The sequence below is a fragment of the Pieris rapae genome, chromosome 12, assembly GCF_905147795.1.
Source record: "Pieris rapae chromosome 12, ilPieRapa1.1, whole genome shotgun sequence".
NCBI lineage: Eukaryota > Metazoa > Arthropoda > Insecta > Lepidoptera > Pieridae > Pieris > Pieris rapae.
In genome coordinates this window covers 5,600,565-5,619,144 of record NC_059520.1, presented here as the reverse complement: position 1 = coordinate 5,619,144, position 18,580 = coordinate 5,600,565, and the positions used below count along the sequence as shown (strand labels likewise).

Sequence of the window (18,580 nt, the reverse complement as noted above, 5' to 3'; positions counted from 1 at the left end):
AAAATCACTCGTCAGACGTCTTCAAAGAATCTTCATTATTTTTGCCGCACTCATGTCAGTTTTAGTGAACTTCAAAAATAAATATGACTGGAATTACAATAATTATGAGAATTATTAAACTCTTTTGTTCCTTGACCCAGATTCATTACATAATTAAGTACAGTAAGTTGAATAATTTCTTATTCTAATAGGCAAACAGTCCTTGCTAAGATATCAAAATGCATTGCAGACTCGAGAACATTGAAATGCGAACTTAGTTCCTCTGAATCACGTTTCCACTTAGCTCATGAGATGTTTCTGTCTTGCAATTTGTATGACACTCGGCAACCAAGTACATGTCTCGCGGGAGAAAACTTGCTAGCTACAAAAAACTAGTTACATACGTTCGGATGAAGATCATTATAAATTCTCAACTGTTTTTACTGGTTAAGCTCGGAGAAGCAATTTTAAAAGCTGGAAGTACTTTCTCGTTTTTCTTTAGCATTTAAGATGAGGTAACCTTATGCTAGGCCTTGTTCAACCCACACTTTTGGTTCAATTAGAGATTAGTGATTCAACAAAGCTCATTAGGAAATGATTCATCAGGCATTGTGCGGGTGGAGCTTTGTGCTCATCATTATTAATAGGTGCTGTGTTAATTATTTTTCTGACAACAAAGTTTTTTGTTTGCAACTTAAGTCGCATATATTTAACACGTGTCAAGTCGGTTCCAAAGCGTTGCGTTTGTTTTGGCTTGCTGGGCGGAAGACATGTTTCTAATATTATATAAAATTATATTTTTGAAATAGTTTGAGTTTTGACTGTTTCGATGCTAATATACAGATACCGGCAAACATCTTGAGTATTAAACAAGGAAGTGGAGGAAAGTTTGCGCATCTCCTTAGTAAATTGTCGTAAAACACCGCATGAATCATTATATTATATACTCGTGATCTTTTATGATAAAAAGCATAGATTTTACTTATTAATTATTTCTTGTTACAGGTAAGTACACCAGCCAATTACGTAGTAAAATAATTACAGGTAAGTAGGTACGATAGCGAAGAAATTGCTTACATTTGTCATGCTCTGAAAGTAACCAACGGATCCGTCAGTATTTTAGGTATATTGTTCTTTGTTTTTGTGTAAATGAAACGAAGTGTGCATAAATTAATAAAATATATTAAGTATTAAGTAAGATAACTACGAATTTGCATGTTTGATCGTGTTTTATTGCCTTCGTTTAAGGATCTCGACGCATCGTTTTCCGCTTTTTGACCAACTAGGTTAATTGTGATTACCGTGAACTCTACAATACGGCCAATCCAAGATCAATTTTACAAATCAGTTTTGTAATCAATTAAATATATATTGTGAAAATTAGGTAATATTTTTTGTGTAGTCTTCGTTATTTGGGTATTACAATATAACGAATGATTTTTAATTACATAAATTTATTTCCATCTTAAAATCACTGCAGCTGCATTGTGTAAATTGTAGTCTGCACATGTGACAATAAAGTGTTCAATATATCAAAGTAAACAAATTTAACAATGCAGTACTTTTCCTTATTGTGTCAAAATGAAACGCATATAGTTGACCGGTATCTCCGGATGTCGGCATTAATGTGAATGCTGGATACGAATATATTATACCGTTATACTGCATCGATGCATCCGTTCGGATCAGGGCTGCACTTTTGAGGTTTATCGTTCACTCTTAATTATTTACTTTTGCTCTTGTCTATTATATAAAGTGTAATACTGAAACTGCTATAAATTTTAACACATCACATAATTTTATATTATGTTATATTTGATGCTTGTGTGTTAATCTCATAATAATTAAAATAAATATTAACATTTAAAAGTGTGCAATACGTAAAAGACATCTGTTTGATTTTTTTTTCTATTAAATTTCGGAAGAGGTTGTTGCTTGTAAAAATGTACTTAGTGTGCAGTAAAAAAAAAATTAAAATAGCCTTAATTGGAGTACCTACTACACTACACTAAGTCCATGTCATTAAGTTTTACACTAGTGTAAAGTAATTAATGTGATTTTATGCAAGTGAAGTTAGAATATTATATCCAAAGACTAAAGACAACCCTTTCGACTTAAAAGCGTGAAGATAATGTTTGTTTATGAAGGCATTTGAAATTCATCGCCTTGAATCTTCTCAGAATTTCCCTATTCCTACCTGATACAATTTTGAATTCATACGTTTGGGTCAGGGTGTATATGTAAACAACATTGATTATATTCATTACTTTGCTTTATCCACTACTGTCTACTACCTTAATATTTCGCTAAATACCTTATCGTTTGAAATTACCTAGTCTTTTAAAAATACATAGCAATAAATTAATGAATAAAAATGAATAATTATCAAAGTCTAAAAAACATATTTATCTTCATATATATATATTTATCTACTGAGAGAGTTTTTTCACTGATTACACGGATTAATAACGTACCTTTGAACCTTATTTAATTGTAATGAAACCTTGGATAATTCATAACTTATAATATAATCTTAACCAAAGCTGTAAGTACATAAAAATAATAATAAGTCACAAATAAAGATTATTACTATTATTAGTGAAATTATACGAAGAAAGCTTTTTTTATCTATTAATAATATTGTGAACAAACTCTTATTTATTTGCCTTAGAATTGTGGCCTAATTTAAAATGTGCCAATATTTCAACAGCAATGCAGATGCATTTGCTTGCGGTACGTTTCATAATGCAGTTGTGCAACGAAGAAATTGTTCTGATGTTTATTGAATCTGATGAAAGATGTCTCTGTGAACTAAATACAAAATGTGGAAAATCCGATAGTAGGAACAATAACAAATATCAGCACAAAAAGATGCATTATTTATAGGTGAATGTGGATTGTAATAAATTAAATTATTACAATGAATAATTATTAGCGGTATCTTGTTTAATGATTTAAGATTCTATAACGTAAATCAAAGATCTGATTTTGTCAAAACGTTGTATTTTCTTTTGACATATTTGAAGACTTTTATTGATTGTAATTTGGAATAAGAGTCGCAAATGGTCTTACATTATCATAAAAAATACTGATATCTAATAGGTTTGGTGAAAAATAGTAAAATAAATCTGCAATAGACATAGCATCTTGTAACGTCTTGCAACTAAAAATAAAAGTTTTATTTCTATTGTTGAATATTGGTAAATGTAAATTACAAGTTTTACTCAACATTTGTGTCCTATATTGATTTCGTGATAAAACAGAACAATTTTAAATGTCTAATAAAAAGTAATAGCGGTATTCCATCTAGTCCAATTTAGGAAAACTGGTTTTTATTTAAAATTCCTGACATTTTATTCAAACATGTCTTATCGCACGGCCAAGGATCTTGTTACATTATCAAACGTAAGCCCACGTGCAGCGATGTTCGTGACTCATAGACAATTTCCTTAGCTTATTGGTATTACTCGGTGGTGCTGGGTTTAGTTAAAAACTGATACAAAATGCTGAGATATCTAAAAACTGTTAGTACTATATAATTGAATCGCTTCATATCTACAATATAAAATGTCCTAAACACAGTCGTAATTTTACCGATTCGTATAAATTTATTGTATCTATGGAAAGCGCATTTGACAGCCGGTTCACCCGTGATGTGTTACCGATTTTTTTCTGATGTATTAGTATAATATATAGACTTCGGACATAAGACGCCTAAATGTATTTTCTACATAAAGGTGTTTTCATATTTACCAGTAGGTACTACTGGTTTTGAAAAGCCTTTACATGTTAATACGCAGTAATTAAAGACAACTTCAGAATTGAATAAAAATTATTCGTCACATGAATAGTCTAAAAGTCTAGTCTGATCAAACGAACTAGGCTATCGTTTGTTTGGAACTTTATCAACGACTTCTTTATCACAAGTTTTGTTTACAAATATGGACAAGAAACATATATATTATGTATTTTACATGTACTATCCAAATATTAAATGTATATGCCACGTACTTTTTAGCTAACATTAGCGAATTGTGTTATACATAAATAATCTATCTCGTCTCTTATACCTAGTTCTTTTATGGTTTAGTTTATTCAATCGTCCGGAACTTATGTCAGCAGGCTTTTACAGTTACATTATAAATCGTTTTAACTTGCCCTTTCCCTTTCATGTTGGAGGAAGAACGAAAGGAGTAGAGGGTACTCCAGAGCCTTCTATTCAAATGCGTCTGAGTTTGAAGTGTCCTGGATATCGGAGTACATTATACTAAGGGTTATATACTAGTATGCTATATTAGATTTATAACGCTAAATGCACTAAAACGTTAATTAATAAAATAGATAGGTGCTTAAATCACGAAGGATATATAGGTTGCGGCTTATAAGTACCTATTCGACTAAAAGAATTAAAGGCCTTCTAAAGTAAAAAAAATATTCAAAAATGTAATGTAATGTCTTTTCAAATAAATTATATATATGTACTTCATATATTTTGTAGTCTATCTTATACGGTAAACAAACACCAAAGTTTCATAAGTAGCAGTTGTATGTAGAATTAAATCATCGAACATAAAAGTTCTTATTCGCATTATAATGTGAGGGAATCTAGTATTTAGAATGTTTACTGTGAATAAAATTTCTTAAGCCATTATCGTATATATAATAGGTTTCGCGGCCTGATGTTTATGTTTTAGCTACGCCAGATATATTTAGTCAAGGGTATCCCATTAGTACTGTACTCAATTGTTTAAACATTGCGTTTATCCAAATTTATGAGAAGACAAAATAATGAGTGCCACCTAAGTAAATTATCCATGTTTAATTATTTAAATTGTTTAAATCGTTATTTTGTAAGCGATTAGCTTTTAGAATGTACAAGAGAAAGAATGAAAAACCATGATTAATAATTTTAAAATATCACATACAAAATGGTTGCAGCTCCTTACAAATATTGTTTAAAAAAACTTGGCGATTAAAAAAAATGGCGAAGAGTTGATCTTCCAGTTCCAGTCTCTTCCGTTCTACGCACTTGATTTGAGAACTGGCAGTAAATATAAAATTAGAATCATTTAATTTAATATTTATTTTTTTGATGTTCATAAGTGAACATTGTGTTACCTACCATAAAAAAAAATTGAGATTTTAAATAGGGCCCTAATATATACGTAGAACCTAGTTGTAAATTTCTTTAATGCTCTGTATTTAGTTTATAGTTCGTATATGATGCAAATTTTATTTGATCCACCTATAATATACCACCGAAAGTGAGAAAGAAATTAAAAAGTAAACACGCAACAAAACATAAAGATAACAGTATCAAATATGAAATAGTTCATTGCATAAGTAGCACACCAAGTAATACTACGAAGCCCGGACGATATGATAAAGCTTATCATACGTGCTCATTTTTTCTATGAACGGTACTACGGTTCGATGGTGACCAGTGAGCACACCATCCGTTGGGTAATGGGTTTGTACTTTGTACAATGTAAACAGCCAGTTGTGTTGCGATCTCCGAGCGCGCGTGTCGTGTTTTGTTGCCGAAGACCGGTATGCACTGACCGTCATACTAGTTGCCGCTTCACAATGCGCAGGAACTTGGGTTAACTCCGAATCAACTTTTGTGTGTGATCAGTGATACATTGAATTTGTGTGGTAAAGTTCTAGTTAGTATTTATAAATATCGGTGGCAGTGGCCCTTTAGTGCGGTGTACCATCATTAATTGGCCAGTCAACGTATTGATTAGCGTGGCCTTAACATCACATCTCACGTCGTTGGTTGCAAGACCTAAATATAGACCAAGCCAGCCCTTCGCGACGACAACTATAAACACACGCTTACTTAAACTGTGTGCCGATCCGTTGAACGGTAGTAATATGTTTTTAAACTCACACTAAATAAACACAGGTAAATAAGAGCATAATATGCAAATTTAGTCAAAAATTTCTCTTTTGAAAGTTGAACCACCTGTGTTTTAAATGGTTTAACATTAATTACTCGTTTTAAGGTACGTTAAAAGTACTCGAAAACAACGCGATATTCTGCATACCAATGCGGTTTTCCGGTGACACAAAAACATGTCGGTTTTTAATACTGCAATTACGTAATGAATAATTTAGGATAGCGCTACTGCTTGGCTATAAATGTGTAGTATTTTATAAAGAAATATTTGCCAATCGTGTAAGTTCTTGAAAGCATCTGTCGTGCCGGGTGGTAAAATCACGCATCGCAGATGGCACATCATCTTGCCCGCATCTCTGCTACCTGCCACACAATGCATTGTTACTATTCCCTTGTAGTTGTTATAATGGAGACCTGCTCACCCTGTTTTGTTCCAAGAAACAAAAACTCCTTTCAAAAACTCTCATTACTGCACTCAATGGTTTTAAATTAAAAGCTTCTCTTAAAATTTAAGTGCCCTCATAACGTTGGGGTAATTATAACAAGTACTCATGAAATACATTAAATCGAAGTTAAAAAAGTTTCGGGTAAATAAACACTTTTGTTAGTAGATCGATTGGAATGTTTGATACCGCTGAGTGGAACTCTTAATACGCGAAACACGTCAGAATCATCTATGCATGGTGCATTTGTATGCGACAAGAATTTTGAGATCATGTTCCCATATTATTTTAATTACATACTATTTGCGATAAACATTTGATATAGTATAGAGGACACAATGGTACAGATACGTCAAGACCATGATTTTAATAAATTAACTAAGTAAATAACTAACTAAAAATAAATTACCTAACATAAGCAATGCCAGTTATAAAGTAAAAATTTGATTTATTGCCAATAATACTATAAATATTGATTCAATCATTCAGATGCAACATATCTGCAGGTTTATTGGGTGGCAAAACTTTTAATTATGATTTTAAAAGCCAACAATCGGTGTAAGTCATAATGAAATTGAAATAGTCTATTTAACCGTTAAATAGTCTGGTTTACGATAACATAAATCGCATCACGTCCCCAGTGACAGATAAGTGTGGTTATCGTCATTGGACCGAATTTTTCTATCCGATAACATGCCGTGAGAACACCCCAAGGATCATCGTGGATTTATTATTTTGACAAGAGATTACGAAGTTTAATCTAACGTTTTAAATTGTTTTATAGTTATGCCACCCAGGCATGATGATTGTTTTATTACTATTTATTTCGTTGTCGTTTTTGGTAATTTTTCATAACCAAGTTTTGTAAAATAAAACTCAAATATTTTTAAATAATTATAATTGACAATTTCTCATCGTTTTTATGTGTATGTAAATTGAAACCAAATTTAAGAAGTATTTTCCTGCGACATCTGATCCAGTTTTGAAGGTGGTCTTCACAGTTGAGTAACGTTGTGTCCTCCAATGTTGATCGTGGAACAAGAATTTTGTAATGTGTTGTTCGGTGCTCCATCGCATCGTTCGAAATTCCATAGTGTCGATTTTATTTCATTCACGACTAAATAATTTATAATGCTTTAGTAAATTGATGAAATTGAGTTATTCGAAACTCTGATTGAATATTTTATACATACTTCACCACTTGCTTGTTATTTTATCCTACCTTGATAATTTGCGGACTCAATGTGTTTTATTTTATTAAATTGATTAATGAATCAAAATCGAGTAAATATTACAATTAGCGAGTATATCTCGATAAGTTACGAAACTAAAGTCGTGAATTTGCATAAAAATTGACATAATAACTGGCTTTTGAAGATTGTTCTGCAAAATCTTAAGTGAAAGTGCTTGTTGAATTACATAAGTATCAAAAAACATGTTTTAAATTTCACTGATGATATCATAGTATCGGTTCTGATAAGTTTAAATACTACAATTTTGTTTACTTCAATCGGTGTCGTGTCGTCTGTTGACAGCTGCTTCGATCTTTAAACCAATAATAGTTTTGTATTTGTATTCTGCTATGGAAGACACTAAAGGCTGAAGAAATGTAAGCAGTGAAACAATTACAGAAAAAAGTCTTCAATGCTAAATTATGGCATTGATAATAATAATTAGAAGAGTAATTACTGCCAGCACTTTTCTTTGCAGTATGTTTACTGGTATATTTAAAACGCGCATTAAAATTACATTTGAAAGTGCACTTAGTACGGTACTACAACTTTCCCTCTTCGAAAAGGCAAAATCAATGGAAAGCGAATTTGCTTTTGTAATTACAAACTATCAAAACCACGATGCCGAAAAATTTAATTTCGCTTAAACGACATATGCTAACTCGAATTGACATGAAATGATGACGTTCCAAATTGATGTACAGGTTTTAAATATTTTCTACCTCCAATCTACCTTTTAGGTGTGCATTGGTTAAGTTTATTTTCCTAGTCTAGCCTAGTCTTGGCCATAACTTAGGGCTAAAAAATATTTATGTTAAGAAGGGAGAAAAAAAAATCTTATTTGCTTTGCGTTCCTTAACATTTTAACTGGTGCTTGATCGACAGTCTACAAATGTCGTAATTTACGTAAAGGGGTATAGAAATCTTATTGAGAATTCATGCTAACAATCAGAAGCTGAACGTGTGAGCCATAACTCGTTAGTTGACATCTTTAGCAGAGAAACCAAACAAGTAAAGCAAGTATGCACTTCTAAGAATTGTTTAACCTGTAGTAAGTTTATAAACGTGTTGTATTGTATTAAATACTTTAATACTCTAAAACTTTGATTTTCTTTAGGGCTTCGTCGACCAAGGTTCAAGTGATTTATCTGAGCTTCCATCCGCGTATCAGTCATGTATTTTATGATTCAATATCTATTTAAATATCGCATATAAATTATGTTTTATTAGATAATATAGGACACGTAGCAATTGCGTTTGCTATTTAAAGTAACGAAAACATAAATTTACTATATACACCACACAGTTTTTGTAAACTAAAAAGCTCGTATGATAAAAAATATAAATCTTTATTTGTATACACTAATACATCGTAATAAGTATATTATAGTATAGTTTAGAATCCATAACTTTGAACCATTGGTAAATATGTTTATCAATTACAAAAGGTTTATTTTATGTAGTTTTGGTTAATGAAGCGGTTAAACTTCGCTGTTAAATAGGTTATTTAATAACAATATGCCGACAAGTTCCATAACATAGTTCCCGTTAAAATACAGGGAACAAGGCGATCGCTTCTGGCGTCCTTCCAAACTAAATTTTATAGCTGACACTGTTTGCTAAACTGGAGCGTCACGCAAATATGGCGGACTTGACTTTTTAGCTTTTCCAATAAATCTAGTTGGTTAATCTTTGCCTACCCATGTCATAAACGTGATGTTTTTTTTTGAACTTTTGAAATAGCTTTGTTTTGCCTTATGTATTATCTCTCCTTAGACATAAGTTGTTCAACTAGTCCCTCCTTTGCTGGTCCTTTATGAAATCTGTAAAACTGTTTTAAACAACTGCCAAAAGCTTAGAACAAAATCGACATTATCGTCTATCTTGTACTTCAGTGTCGTTAGAGTACATAAAAAGTATTTAAGACGTGGAATTACCACAAGCTTTTTCTTTATATAAGTATATACAGGATATAAAATACGTATATATAATAATATACGGGATATTGCGTCAAATATTAATATATCTATTCTCTAGTTTAAACTATGCCTTGGTGCAAAAGGGTACATGTAACTGAACATATATTATGTTTAATGAGGAATTCGAAGCTTGTCCTGCTGAAAATAGTTTTATGTTCCAAAATTAATATTATGTATGGCATAGTTTCTGTTTTACGACAACCCTAAAATTATATTTAGATCGCCCGGATACGGAAACAAGTAACTGTTAAATAAACACGCGTTTTGGTATGATAAGCATATATTTTTGTAGTTTAAAGGCAAAATGTAATATGTTAAGAAACCATAATATGTTATTAATTGTATTTACATACAGAGTAACTCTGTTTCTATATAGATAAATAGTAAATATTTAACGGTACCTATATATTAGGAATAATAAGTAGAAAGCTTTATTACATAATGTATAAATTAAGAAACAATTATTTAAATCATTGGAGAGCAGTGGTATTCTTGGGAAAGAAGAAGAAATGGCATTGATATTTTCTTGATTTATCATAGATGTTATTTTATTGAAACACAAAATATGATGGTTTTCACCTTCAGCATCATACATCAATGATAATCCATCTATTTTAACTCCTGACGTGAACAGAAGTTATTTGTATCTGTAGCAATTACATCTCAAACAAAAAGCAATGGACTAAAAATGATTTTACTACTTTTAAACTTTTAAGGGTTAAATGGACTATGAATGTAATTCAAGAAAATTTTAACTGAGCTTCTATTTCCATCTATGAACTTAATCGGTTGTACCTTTACTTGTATCCGGCTGTCCATCCATATACTACGTGTATGTACCTATATAATATAATGTGTACTCTTTTCCTTAGCGGGACATGATCTCATTAGGTTGTCGGCGGAAAGTGTGTCAGTGTGTTCGTAGTGTACGTACGTACGTTTTGTGTGCACCGTGCTTAATCTCTTTCATTGAGCATTTATTTTGATCTCCTATTATGTATATCCTTTCTGATTAATTGTCTGCTAAAAGTCATACATTATCATTCATCCAAGAGCAATAGTTTCAATTATATTGTTCTTTTTATATTTGTCGGTAATAAGACTAAATTAATTGAGATTATATTTCAGAATACCTAAAACTATTTATTAAAAAAATTAAATATTGTTTATATTAAATTATCAATAATAAATTTAATAAACTTAGATTATTATCAGGAACTTACATTAAAAACTAATAAGCTGTTCTTTATTTGTTATGTCTACCTTAGAATGTAATTACAACCAACTAATGATATTAATTTAACTGTAAGGCTGATTATGTATAATTTCATATATCATCAGTTTCACTTACAATAACGGTTATAACATGCAGTTATTTGCTACACTTCCCGCCACACGCACTGATCGCTGCGCATACTATTGGCACACTAACAGCACAACGAAAGTTTATTGTTTATTCCACTTTTTCTCTCTGATCCATTTTATTTATTAGTTACGAGTACGGTGCTTAGTCCGGTTTTTAAAACCAGGTTCAGTAGTTTAAGAGAGTTATTTATAAAATAATTGAATTATTTTTAGGTTAAAATCAAGTGATTAATATAATTTATTGCGAATATTATAAGCAACATTCTCATGAAATCGAACTCCGAAGGGCACATTTGCGCAAGAAACATTCGCTAGCCAAGTTCACTCGCCCACTACCGCCCTGGCGTCTCCCACACTTAATAACTCAAGCATAACGATACGCTTAAATTACATACATTTTGAGGACTTTATGGTTACATAAAATTCACCTAAAGTAGCACAGAACATTACGTCTTCCGATTGTTCCATATAAGCTGATAAAATAATATGAAATACAAGTGAGCGTAAAATATTGTATTAGGTAATAAATCTACACCTAACATTAAATGTTCATACATTTGTATCGACTATAGATGATAAGTTTTAATTAGTTTTTATATTCAGAAATGCCACATTTACTCGTTCCCGTCTAGTTATTTAAAATAATTACACAAGTGTAACAGACAACCCTTGTGCGGTCGTTGGCTTATGTCTCCCTTCACCTGGCGTATTCAGTGAAGAGTAAAAGTGTTGGATATTAACAGGTTTCGAATATCGCTAATCGCTATTGTGAGCTTTCACCTAAATTCGAAATCTTTACAATGGGCTCTCGAAATCAAGCGGAATCTGTTGTTTTATTAAAAGGTTTTTTTTAGTTTATTTCTTAAGAATCGAATCCTCATAATATGGCGTCTGCTTTTACCGTTTAATTCCTAACTTAAAATAATCTACAATAAAATTCCTTCTAACTAATGAACAGTTGTATGATGGTACACGGTTTAGCATGCGCGTGCGCCTCCGTATTTTATATTGAGTACGCGCTTCAGTGCGTCACTGACTCTGAATGAAGACAGTCACGCGGTACATCATTCGTGTATTTTTAATTGATAACGTGATGTGCCAAATCGATATTGCACAAACTTTGGCTTTATCATAAGGTGATGTTAGTGTTGTGTGTAGTGTTTTAGACATTCTTGCAATTTCTCGGATGTGTTTATATATATTATAACTCCTATTTTAGCAGCAGGTTATTTTAGTGCTTCGTGTGAATAAACAGTATAGCTGTGAAGTCAAACTTGAACGATGTTTACCTCCTGGATACACATGTGTTACAAGATATATTGGAATTATTATTATATTACCATTGGATTTAAACATCGACTTGATCTTCGTTACTAACGTAGGTAGCAATATACCTATATTGCTAATATTTACGAAGCAATATTTAGAAACGTGATGTTTAATAATCAATATCTGTTTAACTTCTTCAACCATTTAAGTAGTATCGGATGTACTATTTCCGTACAATTGCTTCAAAAACATGCAAACTAAAATTCATATTTCGAATTTCATTATCGAAAACAGATCGCAAGGAAATTTTAAGACGTCCACAGTTTGAAAGAGAAGTGAGGTCAACAGTTCATTGAGCAATTGAAAAGTTCAAGTGCTCATTTTTAATATTAAAGTCCTGTTTTGAAATGTACTGAATCGACTCAGGTCATTTACAAGAGCCATTAATAATGATTCGAGCATGTATAGCAATCTGTCGCAAATCGACCGCTTCCTCTGAAGATCGTTGAAGTCACTATTATAACATGATTTATATACCTGCCACGTCATTAGTGTTGTCATTGTCGCAAACGGATGCGTTTATTTGCCTCAACAGCCTATTTGTTAGTGAATAACAAAAGCTTTTAACCCTTTTCACTGCATCTTTACTAACACATATGACTGAAAATAACGTTATAATATCTTACGCTTTGCATAGGTTTTGTCTGTCCATATCTCATTCGCTTACATAGTCTTCGGTTCTTTATACCCGTAAGTACTAATATTGTCAAGGTAAGTTATCATTCCCTCAAAGAACGGTTAAATCCATACAAGTAAGATAAGGAAACTTATCAAGAAACACGTTGTTTCATCTAAAAGGTATCTTTAATCCTATTAATCAACAAAGTAACAAAACACTGTTTGTATAATCACAGTTATTCAATATTGACATATATTTTGGATTATAATCATTTTCTCTGCTATCATTTGACAAGGCCATTTGATAACTGGAAGCCTTGAGAATAAATGTTTTTCACTGCATGCTAGTAAGTGCGATTTACTGGCTTGCCAAAGTACTCCCACTGGACTAGCTTATCGTGAAAATATCGCACCGGAAAGGGTTGGCCGTGCGCCAGACTAGACGTACCTAATCCTAATATTGCTTCAGTGTCACCATTTACCGCCTTTTATTTATTACTAACGAAAATTTTACGATCTCCTATTATCTTCCAAAATGTTATAAATAAATTACGAATCTATATTCATTTCACCGACTTAATTTGCATCATTCTTAGATATAAAATTTATAATCATGAAAATATTTTTTGCAATTTTTAAACTAACATCTACTGATATATGTGTGCATAACTTTTTTTGTCTATACATAGCCTGAGTCATAACTTCAGTGAAATTAATAAAACGCCATATTCTATTGGGGTTATTAAATCATTATGCGGACTGGAGTTATACCGAAGCGTTACCGTTGCGGTTGGCGGCACTTTGTATTGCCCTTGAAAGTTAACATTTTCATTTTCATTTTTAAAATATTGTAGACATTGTTAGAACAAAATACAATGTATAAACTCAACCTTAGAGGCAAAGGTTGTAGGTTTGCATAGTTTAAAAAAATCTTAAGTAAAAATGAATTCTTTCAGAAGTACCAAACCACAAAACAATTGGTTAAAATTTATTTAGACAAAAGATATCGGGCCGTGAATTTTGAACAATTGAATCATGTTTTATCACCTCAATTAAACGTCAAAACTTGATAGGAAAATACATTAATTAATGTTGAAAAGGAACTAAAGTAGTTTAAACCGTAAATGTATTTTTAATTTATATTGTTTATTATATATATAAGTTCCTAGCAAAATCATAAGAATATTACCATTTTCAAATATGTTTAGGATCTTTAGCACAAATCGTTCGCTATCCATGTACCTGTAATACTTTATTACATATAAAAGGTCTTCCGTGGTTTCTAAAGTGGTTCTTACGTCTCGAAGCTCCCACAGTTTCCACAAAACAATAGCTTGTTGAAGATTTCACTTTTTTGTCATCAAATTCGCTTATTGTAAAATTCTTCCTCTTCCTATTTTTTTTTCCAAATGTCTATGTTTTCCGCCTTCAATTCTAACACCGAACATTGATTACACTAAGTGATGTTGAGAGTTATTTTAATTGGACTATGAATAGTCTATGCAATGTTTTTGCTTAATAATTCGTAGTGTTTAATTGACCATGCGTTCCTGTATTTATATTTTATTGGTATTTTTACTTATGAAAACCAATTGTTTTACACAAACAAGCCGGCAACAAAATATTAGTGTGCCTTGGAAACGATCTAAAGTAACAAGATGCCAGTTACTTTTGTCAAAAATCGACTCATTAGTCCAGACTCCAGAGTCAATGTCACATAGGCGTTCTTTGACAGGTCATTGAACCCATCGGCGCCTCCGCGTAGTAGTTACTGTTGTAGACGTATTGCTTTATTAGAAACTATCTTGCTACGTTTCCTTGACTAGACACTTTAGTTCCGTTTTTGTTATTTAACTAAATCAATAGACTTTATATTTAAATGGACTAATTATGGTCTATGGCCCGTTTTTTTAACGCAAAATTAAATATGTATAATTATATAATATGTATTATGTAATGCTGTTACACCGAGAAATTGCAAAGATCCTTTGTAAATTACCACATAAATTCAATGCTAATAAAATAAAATTACAGGTGATACAAATAAAAACATTGTGCACATTGTGACACATTTAACAAGTGTGTAAAAAGTGTGTAGTTTGAGAACGAAGTGTAATACGAATCTTACTCAGTGTTGTTTATGGGACATGAGTGATAATGAGTACGGAACGACGTCTTTCACGGAGTTTCCACTCCTGTTTGAAGGGGTCGTCCACGGAGGAAGCTGCGGATGAAGAAGAGAGTTGTTACCACTCCCTGGGTGGACGGCACACACTCAGCAGATATCCACAGGTGTATGTAGAGGACCTGTCACACATAACATTAGCCGACTTCGAGTCAGATGATTTAGATGGTGCGTATTTGGTATATTTTTTAAAGCGCTGACTTATGTCGCAGTAGAGATTAGTCATTTTTTCTTAACGAATTCAGCCATAATTCATACATTCATACTTCATACATTTTATGTAATTTGTTTAGAATTTTTACTTATTTTCTATAAATCGTGAAGAAATATCATATTTTAAATTAATAAACTACCAATGCAATCTTACGTGATAACTAAAAATTAATAAAACATGAATGTAAATATGCATAATTATCAACTACTGTAAAACATATCACTTTTTTAATCATAACGTCATTTAATTGTAATATACGTCCAATCATGAAAAGATAAATACGTCATTTCGCTATTAATTAAATTGTTGAAACAATTAAGTGAAAGTGAAACACGCACCCGTTAGGAAACAATTTTTTTTTGTCTAACACATGATAAATTATCATTTTTGTTTTTATAAAGTGTAGTACTCTATTTACTTAAGCGCTTCACGTTTATTGTGACTTAGATTAATTGTGATATATATATGTATGAAGATCATATACATTGTATTATGGAATACGAATTCCAACCGTTTCACCTCGACGTGTTTTTAAGGCAGTTTTTGCCGCGCATCACCACTATGCAGAAACAGCCCCTACTAAAGTATTTTTGTACCAATCCGACTTAGAGTTCAGGAAGAAAAAAACGTGCCTATTCTCAAAAGTCCGGAAACCCACTCGCGAGCCCTCTGCCTCCTATCTACCTCTCTGCTTGAGAGTGACCATGGGCGGCGTAATCAGGGGAGCCTCCTGCCCGTTTGCCCCCTGTTTTATAAAAAATATAATATTCAATAAATAAGCAGTGTTAAAACCAATCTTTCGAATTCGTTATAAAGATTAATAACCTATACAGTGTGGACTTGGCTCAAATGTCATTTAATTTCAAATTTATTATTAGCAACCAAGTGTATTATATGCACGATACACTAGTAGTGATTATGTTACTCTCAGCAGAATGTTCTAATTAGCTACTGTATACTGGGTATAATAACATTCCAAGTTAACTGTATGTCCACCGCATCGTTGATACACTGGTGTACTTACACATAATATGCCTTACTCTTATGCAATATGTATTATAATATCATACTATTTTATACGATCGGTAGGATCTTCTGTAGAAGAACGCAATAGCGTAAGGCTACATACGTCATGAAGTGAATCATATTACCATCACCGGATACGTAGTTGAATATATTTTACCGATGTTATGTTGTTTTTTAAAGTGGTATAAATTCTTAAACATTTATATAGTATTGTCTAAAATTAATGTTTTAGGTTTATTTATTCTCATAATAGACATTAGTCACTTACATGAGAACACTTATATGCTAACGTTACAATTTGAAAAAAAAAGAAAAAAAAACGAAACTTGGTAGAATAGTTTGATAGTTGAAAATAATATAGTATATCACAAAATGTTACATTAGAAAACTGCTGTGGTATGTATTAATGTAACCATAGCCCTTGTTTAGGACCGCGAGAAATGCATGTAAAAGTAGTTTTTTAATGAAGAGTTTATTTTGGTTATTGTTAGGCTATTTGTTATCTGATTGGGTAGACTATTTATTACGTTTACAGCGCTTCTTCATACAAATACTTTTATTGTACGTATTATGTTATATTCGTGTTCGATGAAAACTTTCTATTGTTTACCTCGACATCGACATTTCTGAAGTCATAAATAACATTACTGTATACACTAATAAGACGAATTTAAACTCTTATTTTAAAATTGTAAGGGCCTGTTTCACAATGTCCGGATAAGTTCCAAATAAGTTCCTAAGTCTAAAAAGTAGCCATTAAATTAGGTTATAACAAAACGCCCGTATCGGAACTGTTGTGAATTCGATCGTGTCATTTTTATACCGAGAACCAATCAAAAGAGGTTGTTATAGCGACCTATTAATTCAAGGACCATTCATAAGTCTATGAATAAAAGGCTGTTTTAGCACAGACGAATAATCACAGATGAATGAATGCTGTACTATATCGGCATACTAATCTAGTTCCTATCGGCGTAATGTAGTCATTGTTAGTTGGCAGCCCCATATTCTAAACATCGAATGAAAAAGTTTGAAATAGCTTTTTCTATATCCGTTTCATGTTCAATCATCTATTTTTCGGTATTTGATATAGGTATATATTATAACCATTATTACAATTACAAGCACATCAAACCAATACAAATATGATAAATAGAAATAAACTAGTATAATAATAACATTAAATTTTGAAATTACTTCTGGCGAAGTTTGAAATGCATTCGGTTTTTCTCTTTGTTTACATTTAACTCCCAAAACAGGGTTGTTTTATGGGTACACACGTGCCTGACGGTGTCTGACGATTCCCCGCACGTATGTGGCTCCAAATAGGTTGATTGTTTACGTATCACGTTTGATGTCAGTAAGTTAGATATTCGGCCCGTGTCTGCGCACCTGTGCCTCACCGCTTACATCCGTTTCCTGTGTTTTTCAACCCTGTCAAAGGTCTTAAAATCCGGTAATGTTTTGTCATTTGATTAGTTGAGAATGTCCGGAACCATTGATGTGTTAGCTCAAACAATCCGACATAATTTATGGCATTATTTGATAATTTATTAATATGTCACACACATAGGTTACAACTTAAAAATGTTTTACAAGATTTTACATTAATTTCACATTTGCATGATTCTATTTTTAAATGAGAAATAGAGAAATAAAAAAAAATATTGTTGAAATTATTTAATTAATATTTTACATATTATTTAATATTATGTCTATGTATTATTGATTTTTTTTTGGTTAAGGACATAAGAATAATTAATTTATTTGTGTAAAACACACAAATAGCATTATCAGTAATATGTTTTGCTTGAGCATGTCCTAATTATAACAAACTGATCCAAATCAGAGACAAACAAATAATTTGTAGTAAGTATATAAAATTTCAAGGATTTAATAGAATACTATGATATTGGCATATTGTTATTACTTTATGGTATTTGGTTTCAAAGCTTGTCATCACGGAAGCTGAGTGCCTTTGTACATTCCCCTTTGACATGAATGAAATTTGTGGAGGACCGGATACGGTCTACGTGTTAAACTTTTAGGCAAATATTAAAACTACCTGTACTAAGTTTTCTTGTTGTGTATATATACTCAAAGTTCGTAGATGTAATCTAACTAAAATTATGTAATTGATCCAAAAAATATCTGGAACCTTTTCGATAATGAAATGAATGAGAATGAAAGAAAATTTTAGAATAGTGTTATTTATTTCGTATACAATTTCAGATGTTTAAGTAAGCAAAATATCGTGTCAAAGTTAGTTACCTAAATAAATGACTAGAAAACGAAATCATTACAGATA

The 18,580-nt window shown here is 31.7% G+C and overlaps 1 protein-coding gene across 12 annotated transcripts in view; it reads left to right on the top strand.

Moving 5' to 3' along the window:
• LOC111004116 (ras GTPase-activating protein raskol) overlaps positions 1 to 18,580 on the top strand; it is a 117,112-nt gene that overhangs the window by 68,422 nt on the left and 30,110 nt on the right. The window contains exons 1-2 of one of the 12 annotated variants that reach the window (XM_022275054.2): positions 5,494 to 5,634; positions 14,882 to 15,200. The exons of 8 other annotated variants lie outside the window; for them this stretch is intronic. In XM_022275054.2, the coding sequence (XP_022130746.2) occupies positions 15,005 to 15,200 (196 nt within the window). In that variant the 5' untranslated portion in view covers positions 5,494 to 5,634; positions 14,882 to 15,004. Of the gene's footprint in view, positions 1 to 5,493; positions 5,635 to 11,916; positions 12,279 to 14,881; positions 15,201 to 18,580 lie in introns of those variants that run through there. 3 more of the 12 variants (XM_022275045.2, XM_022275035.2, XM_045630273.1) reach the window with 3 other exon arrangements.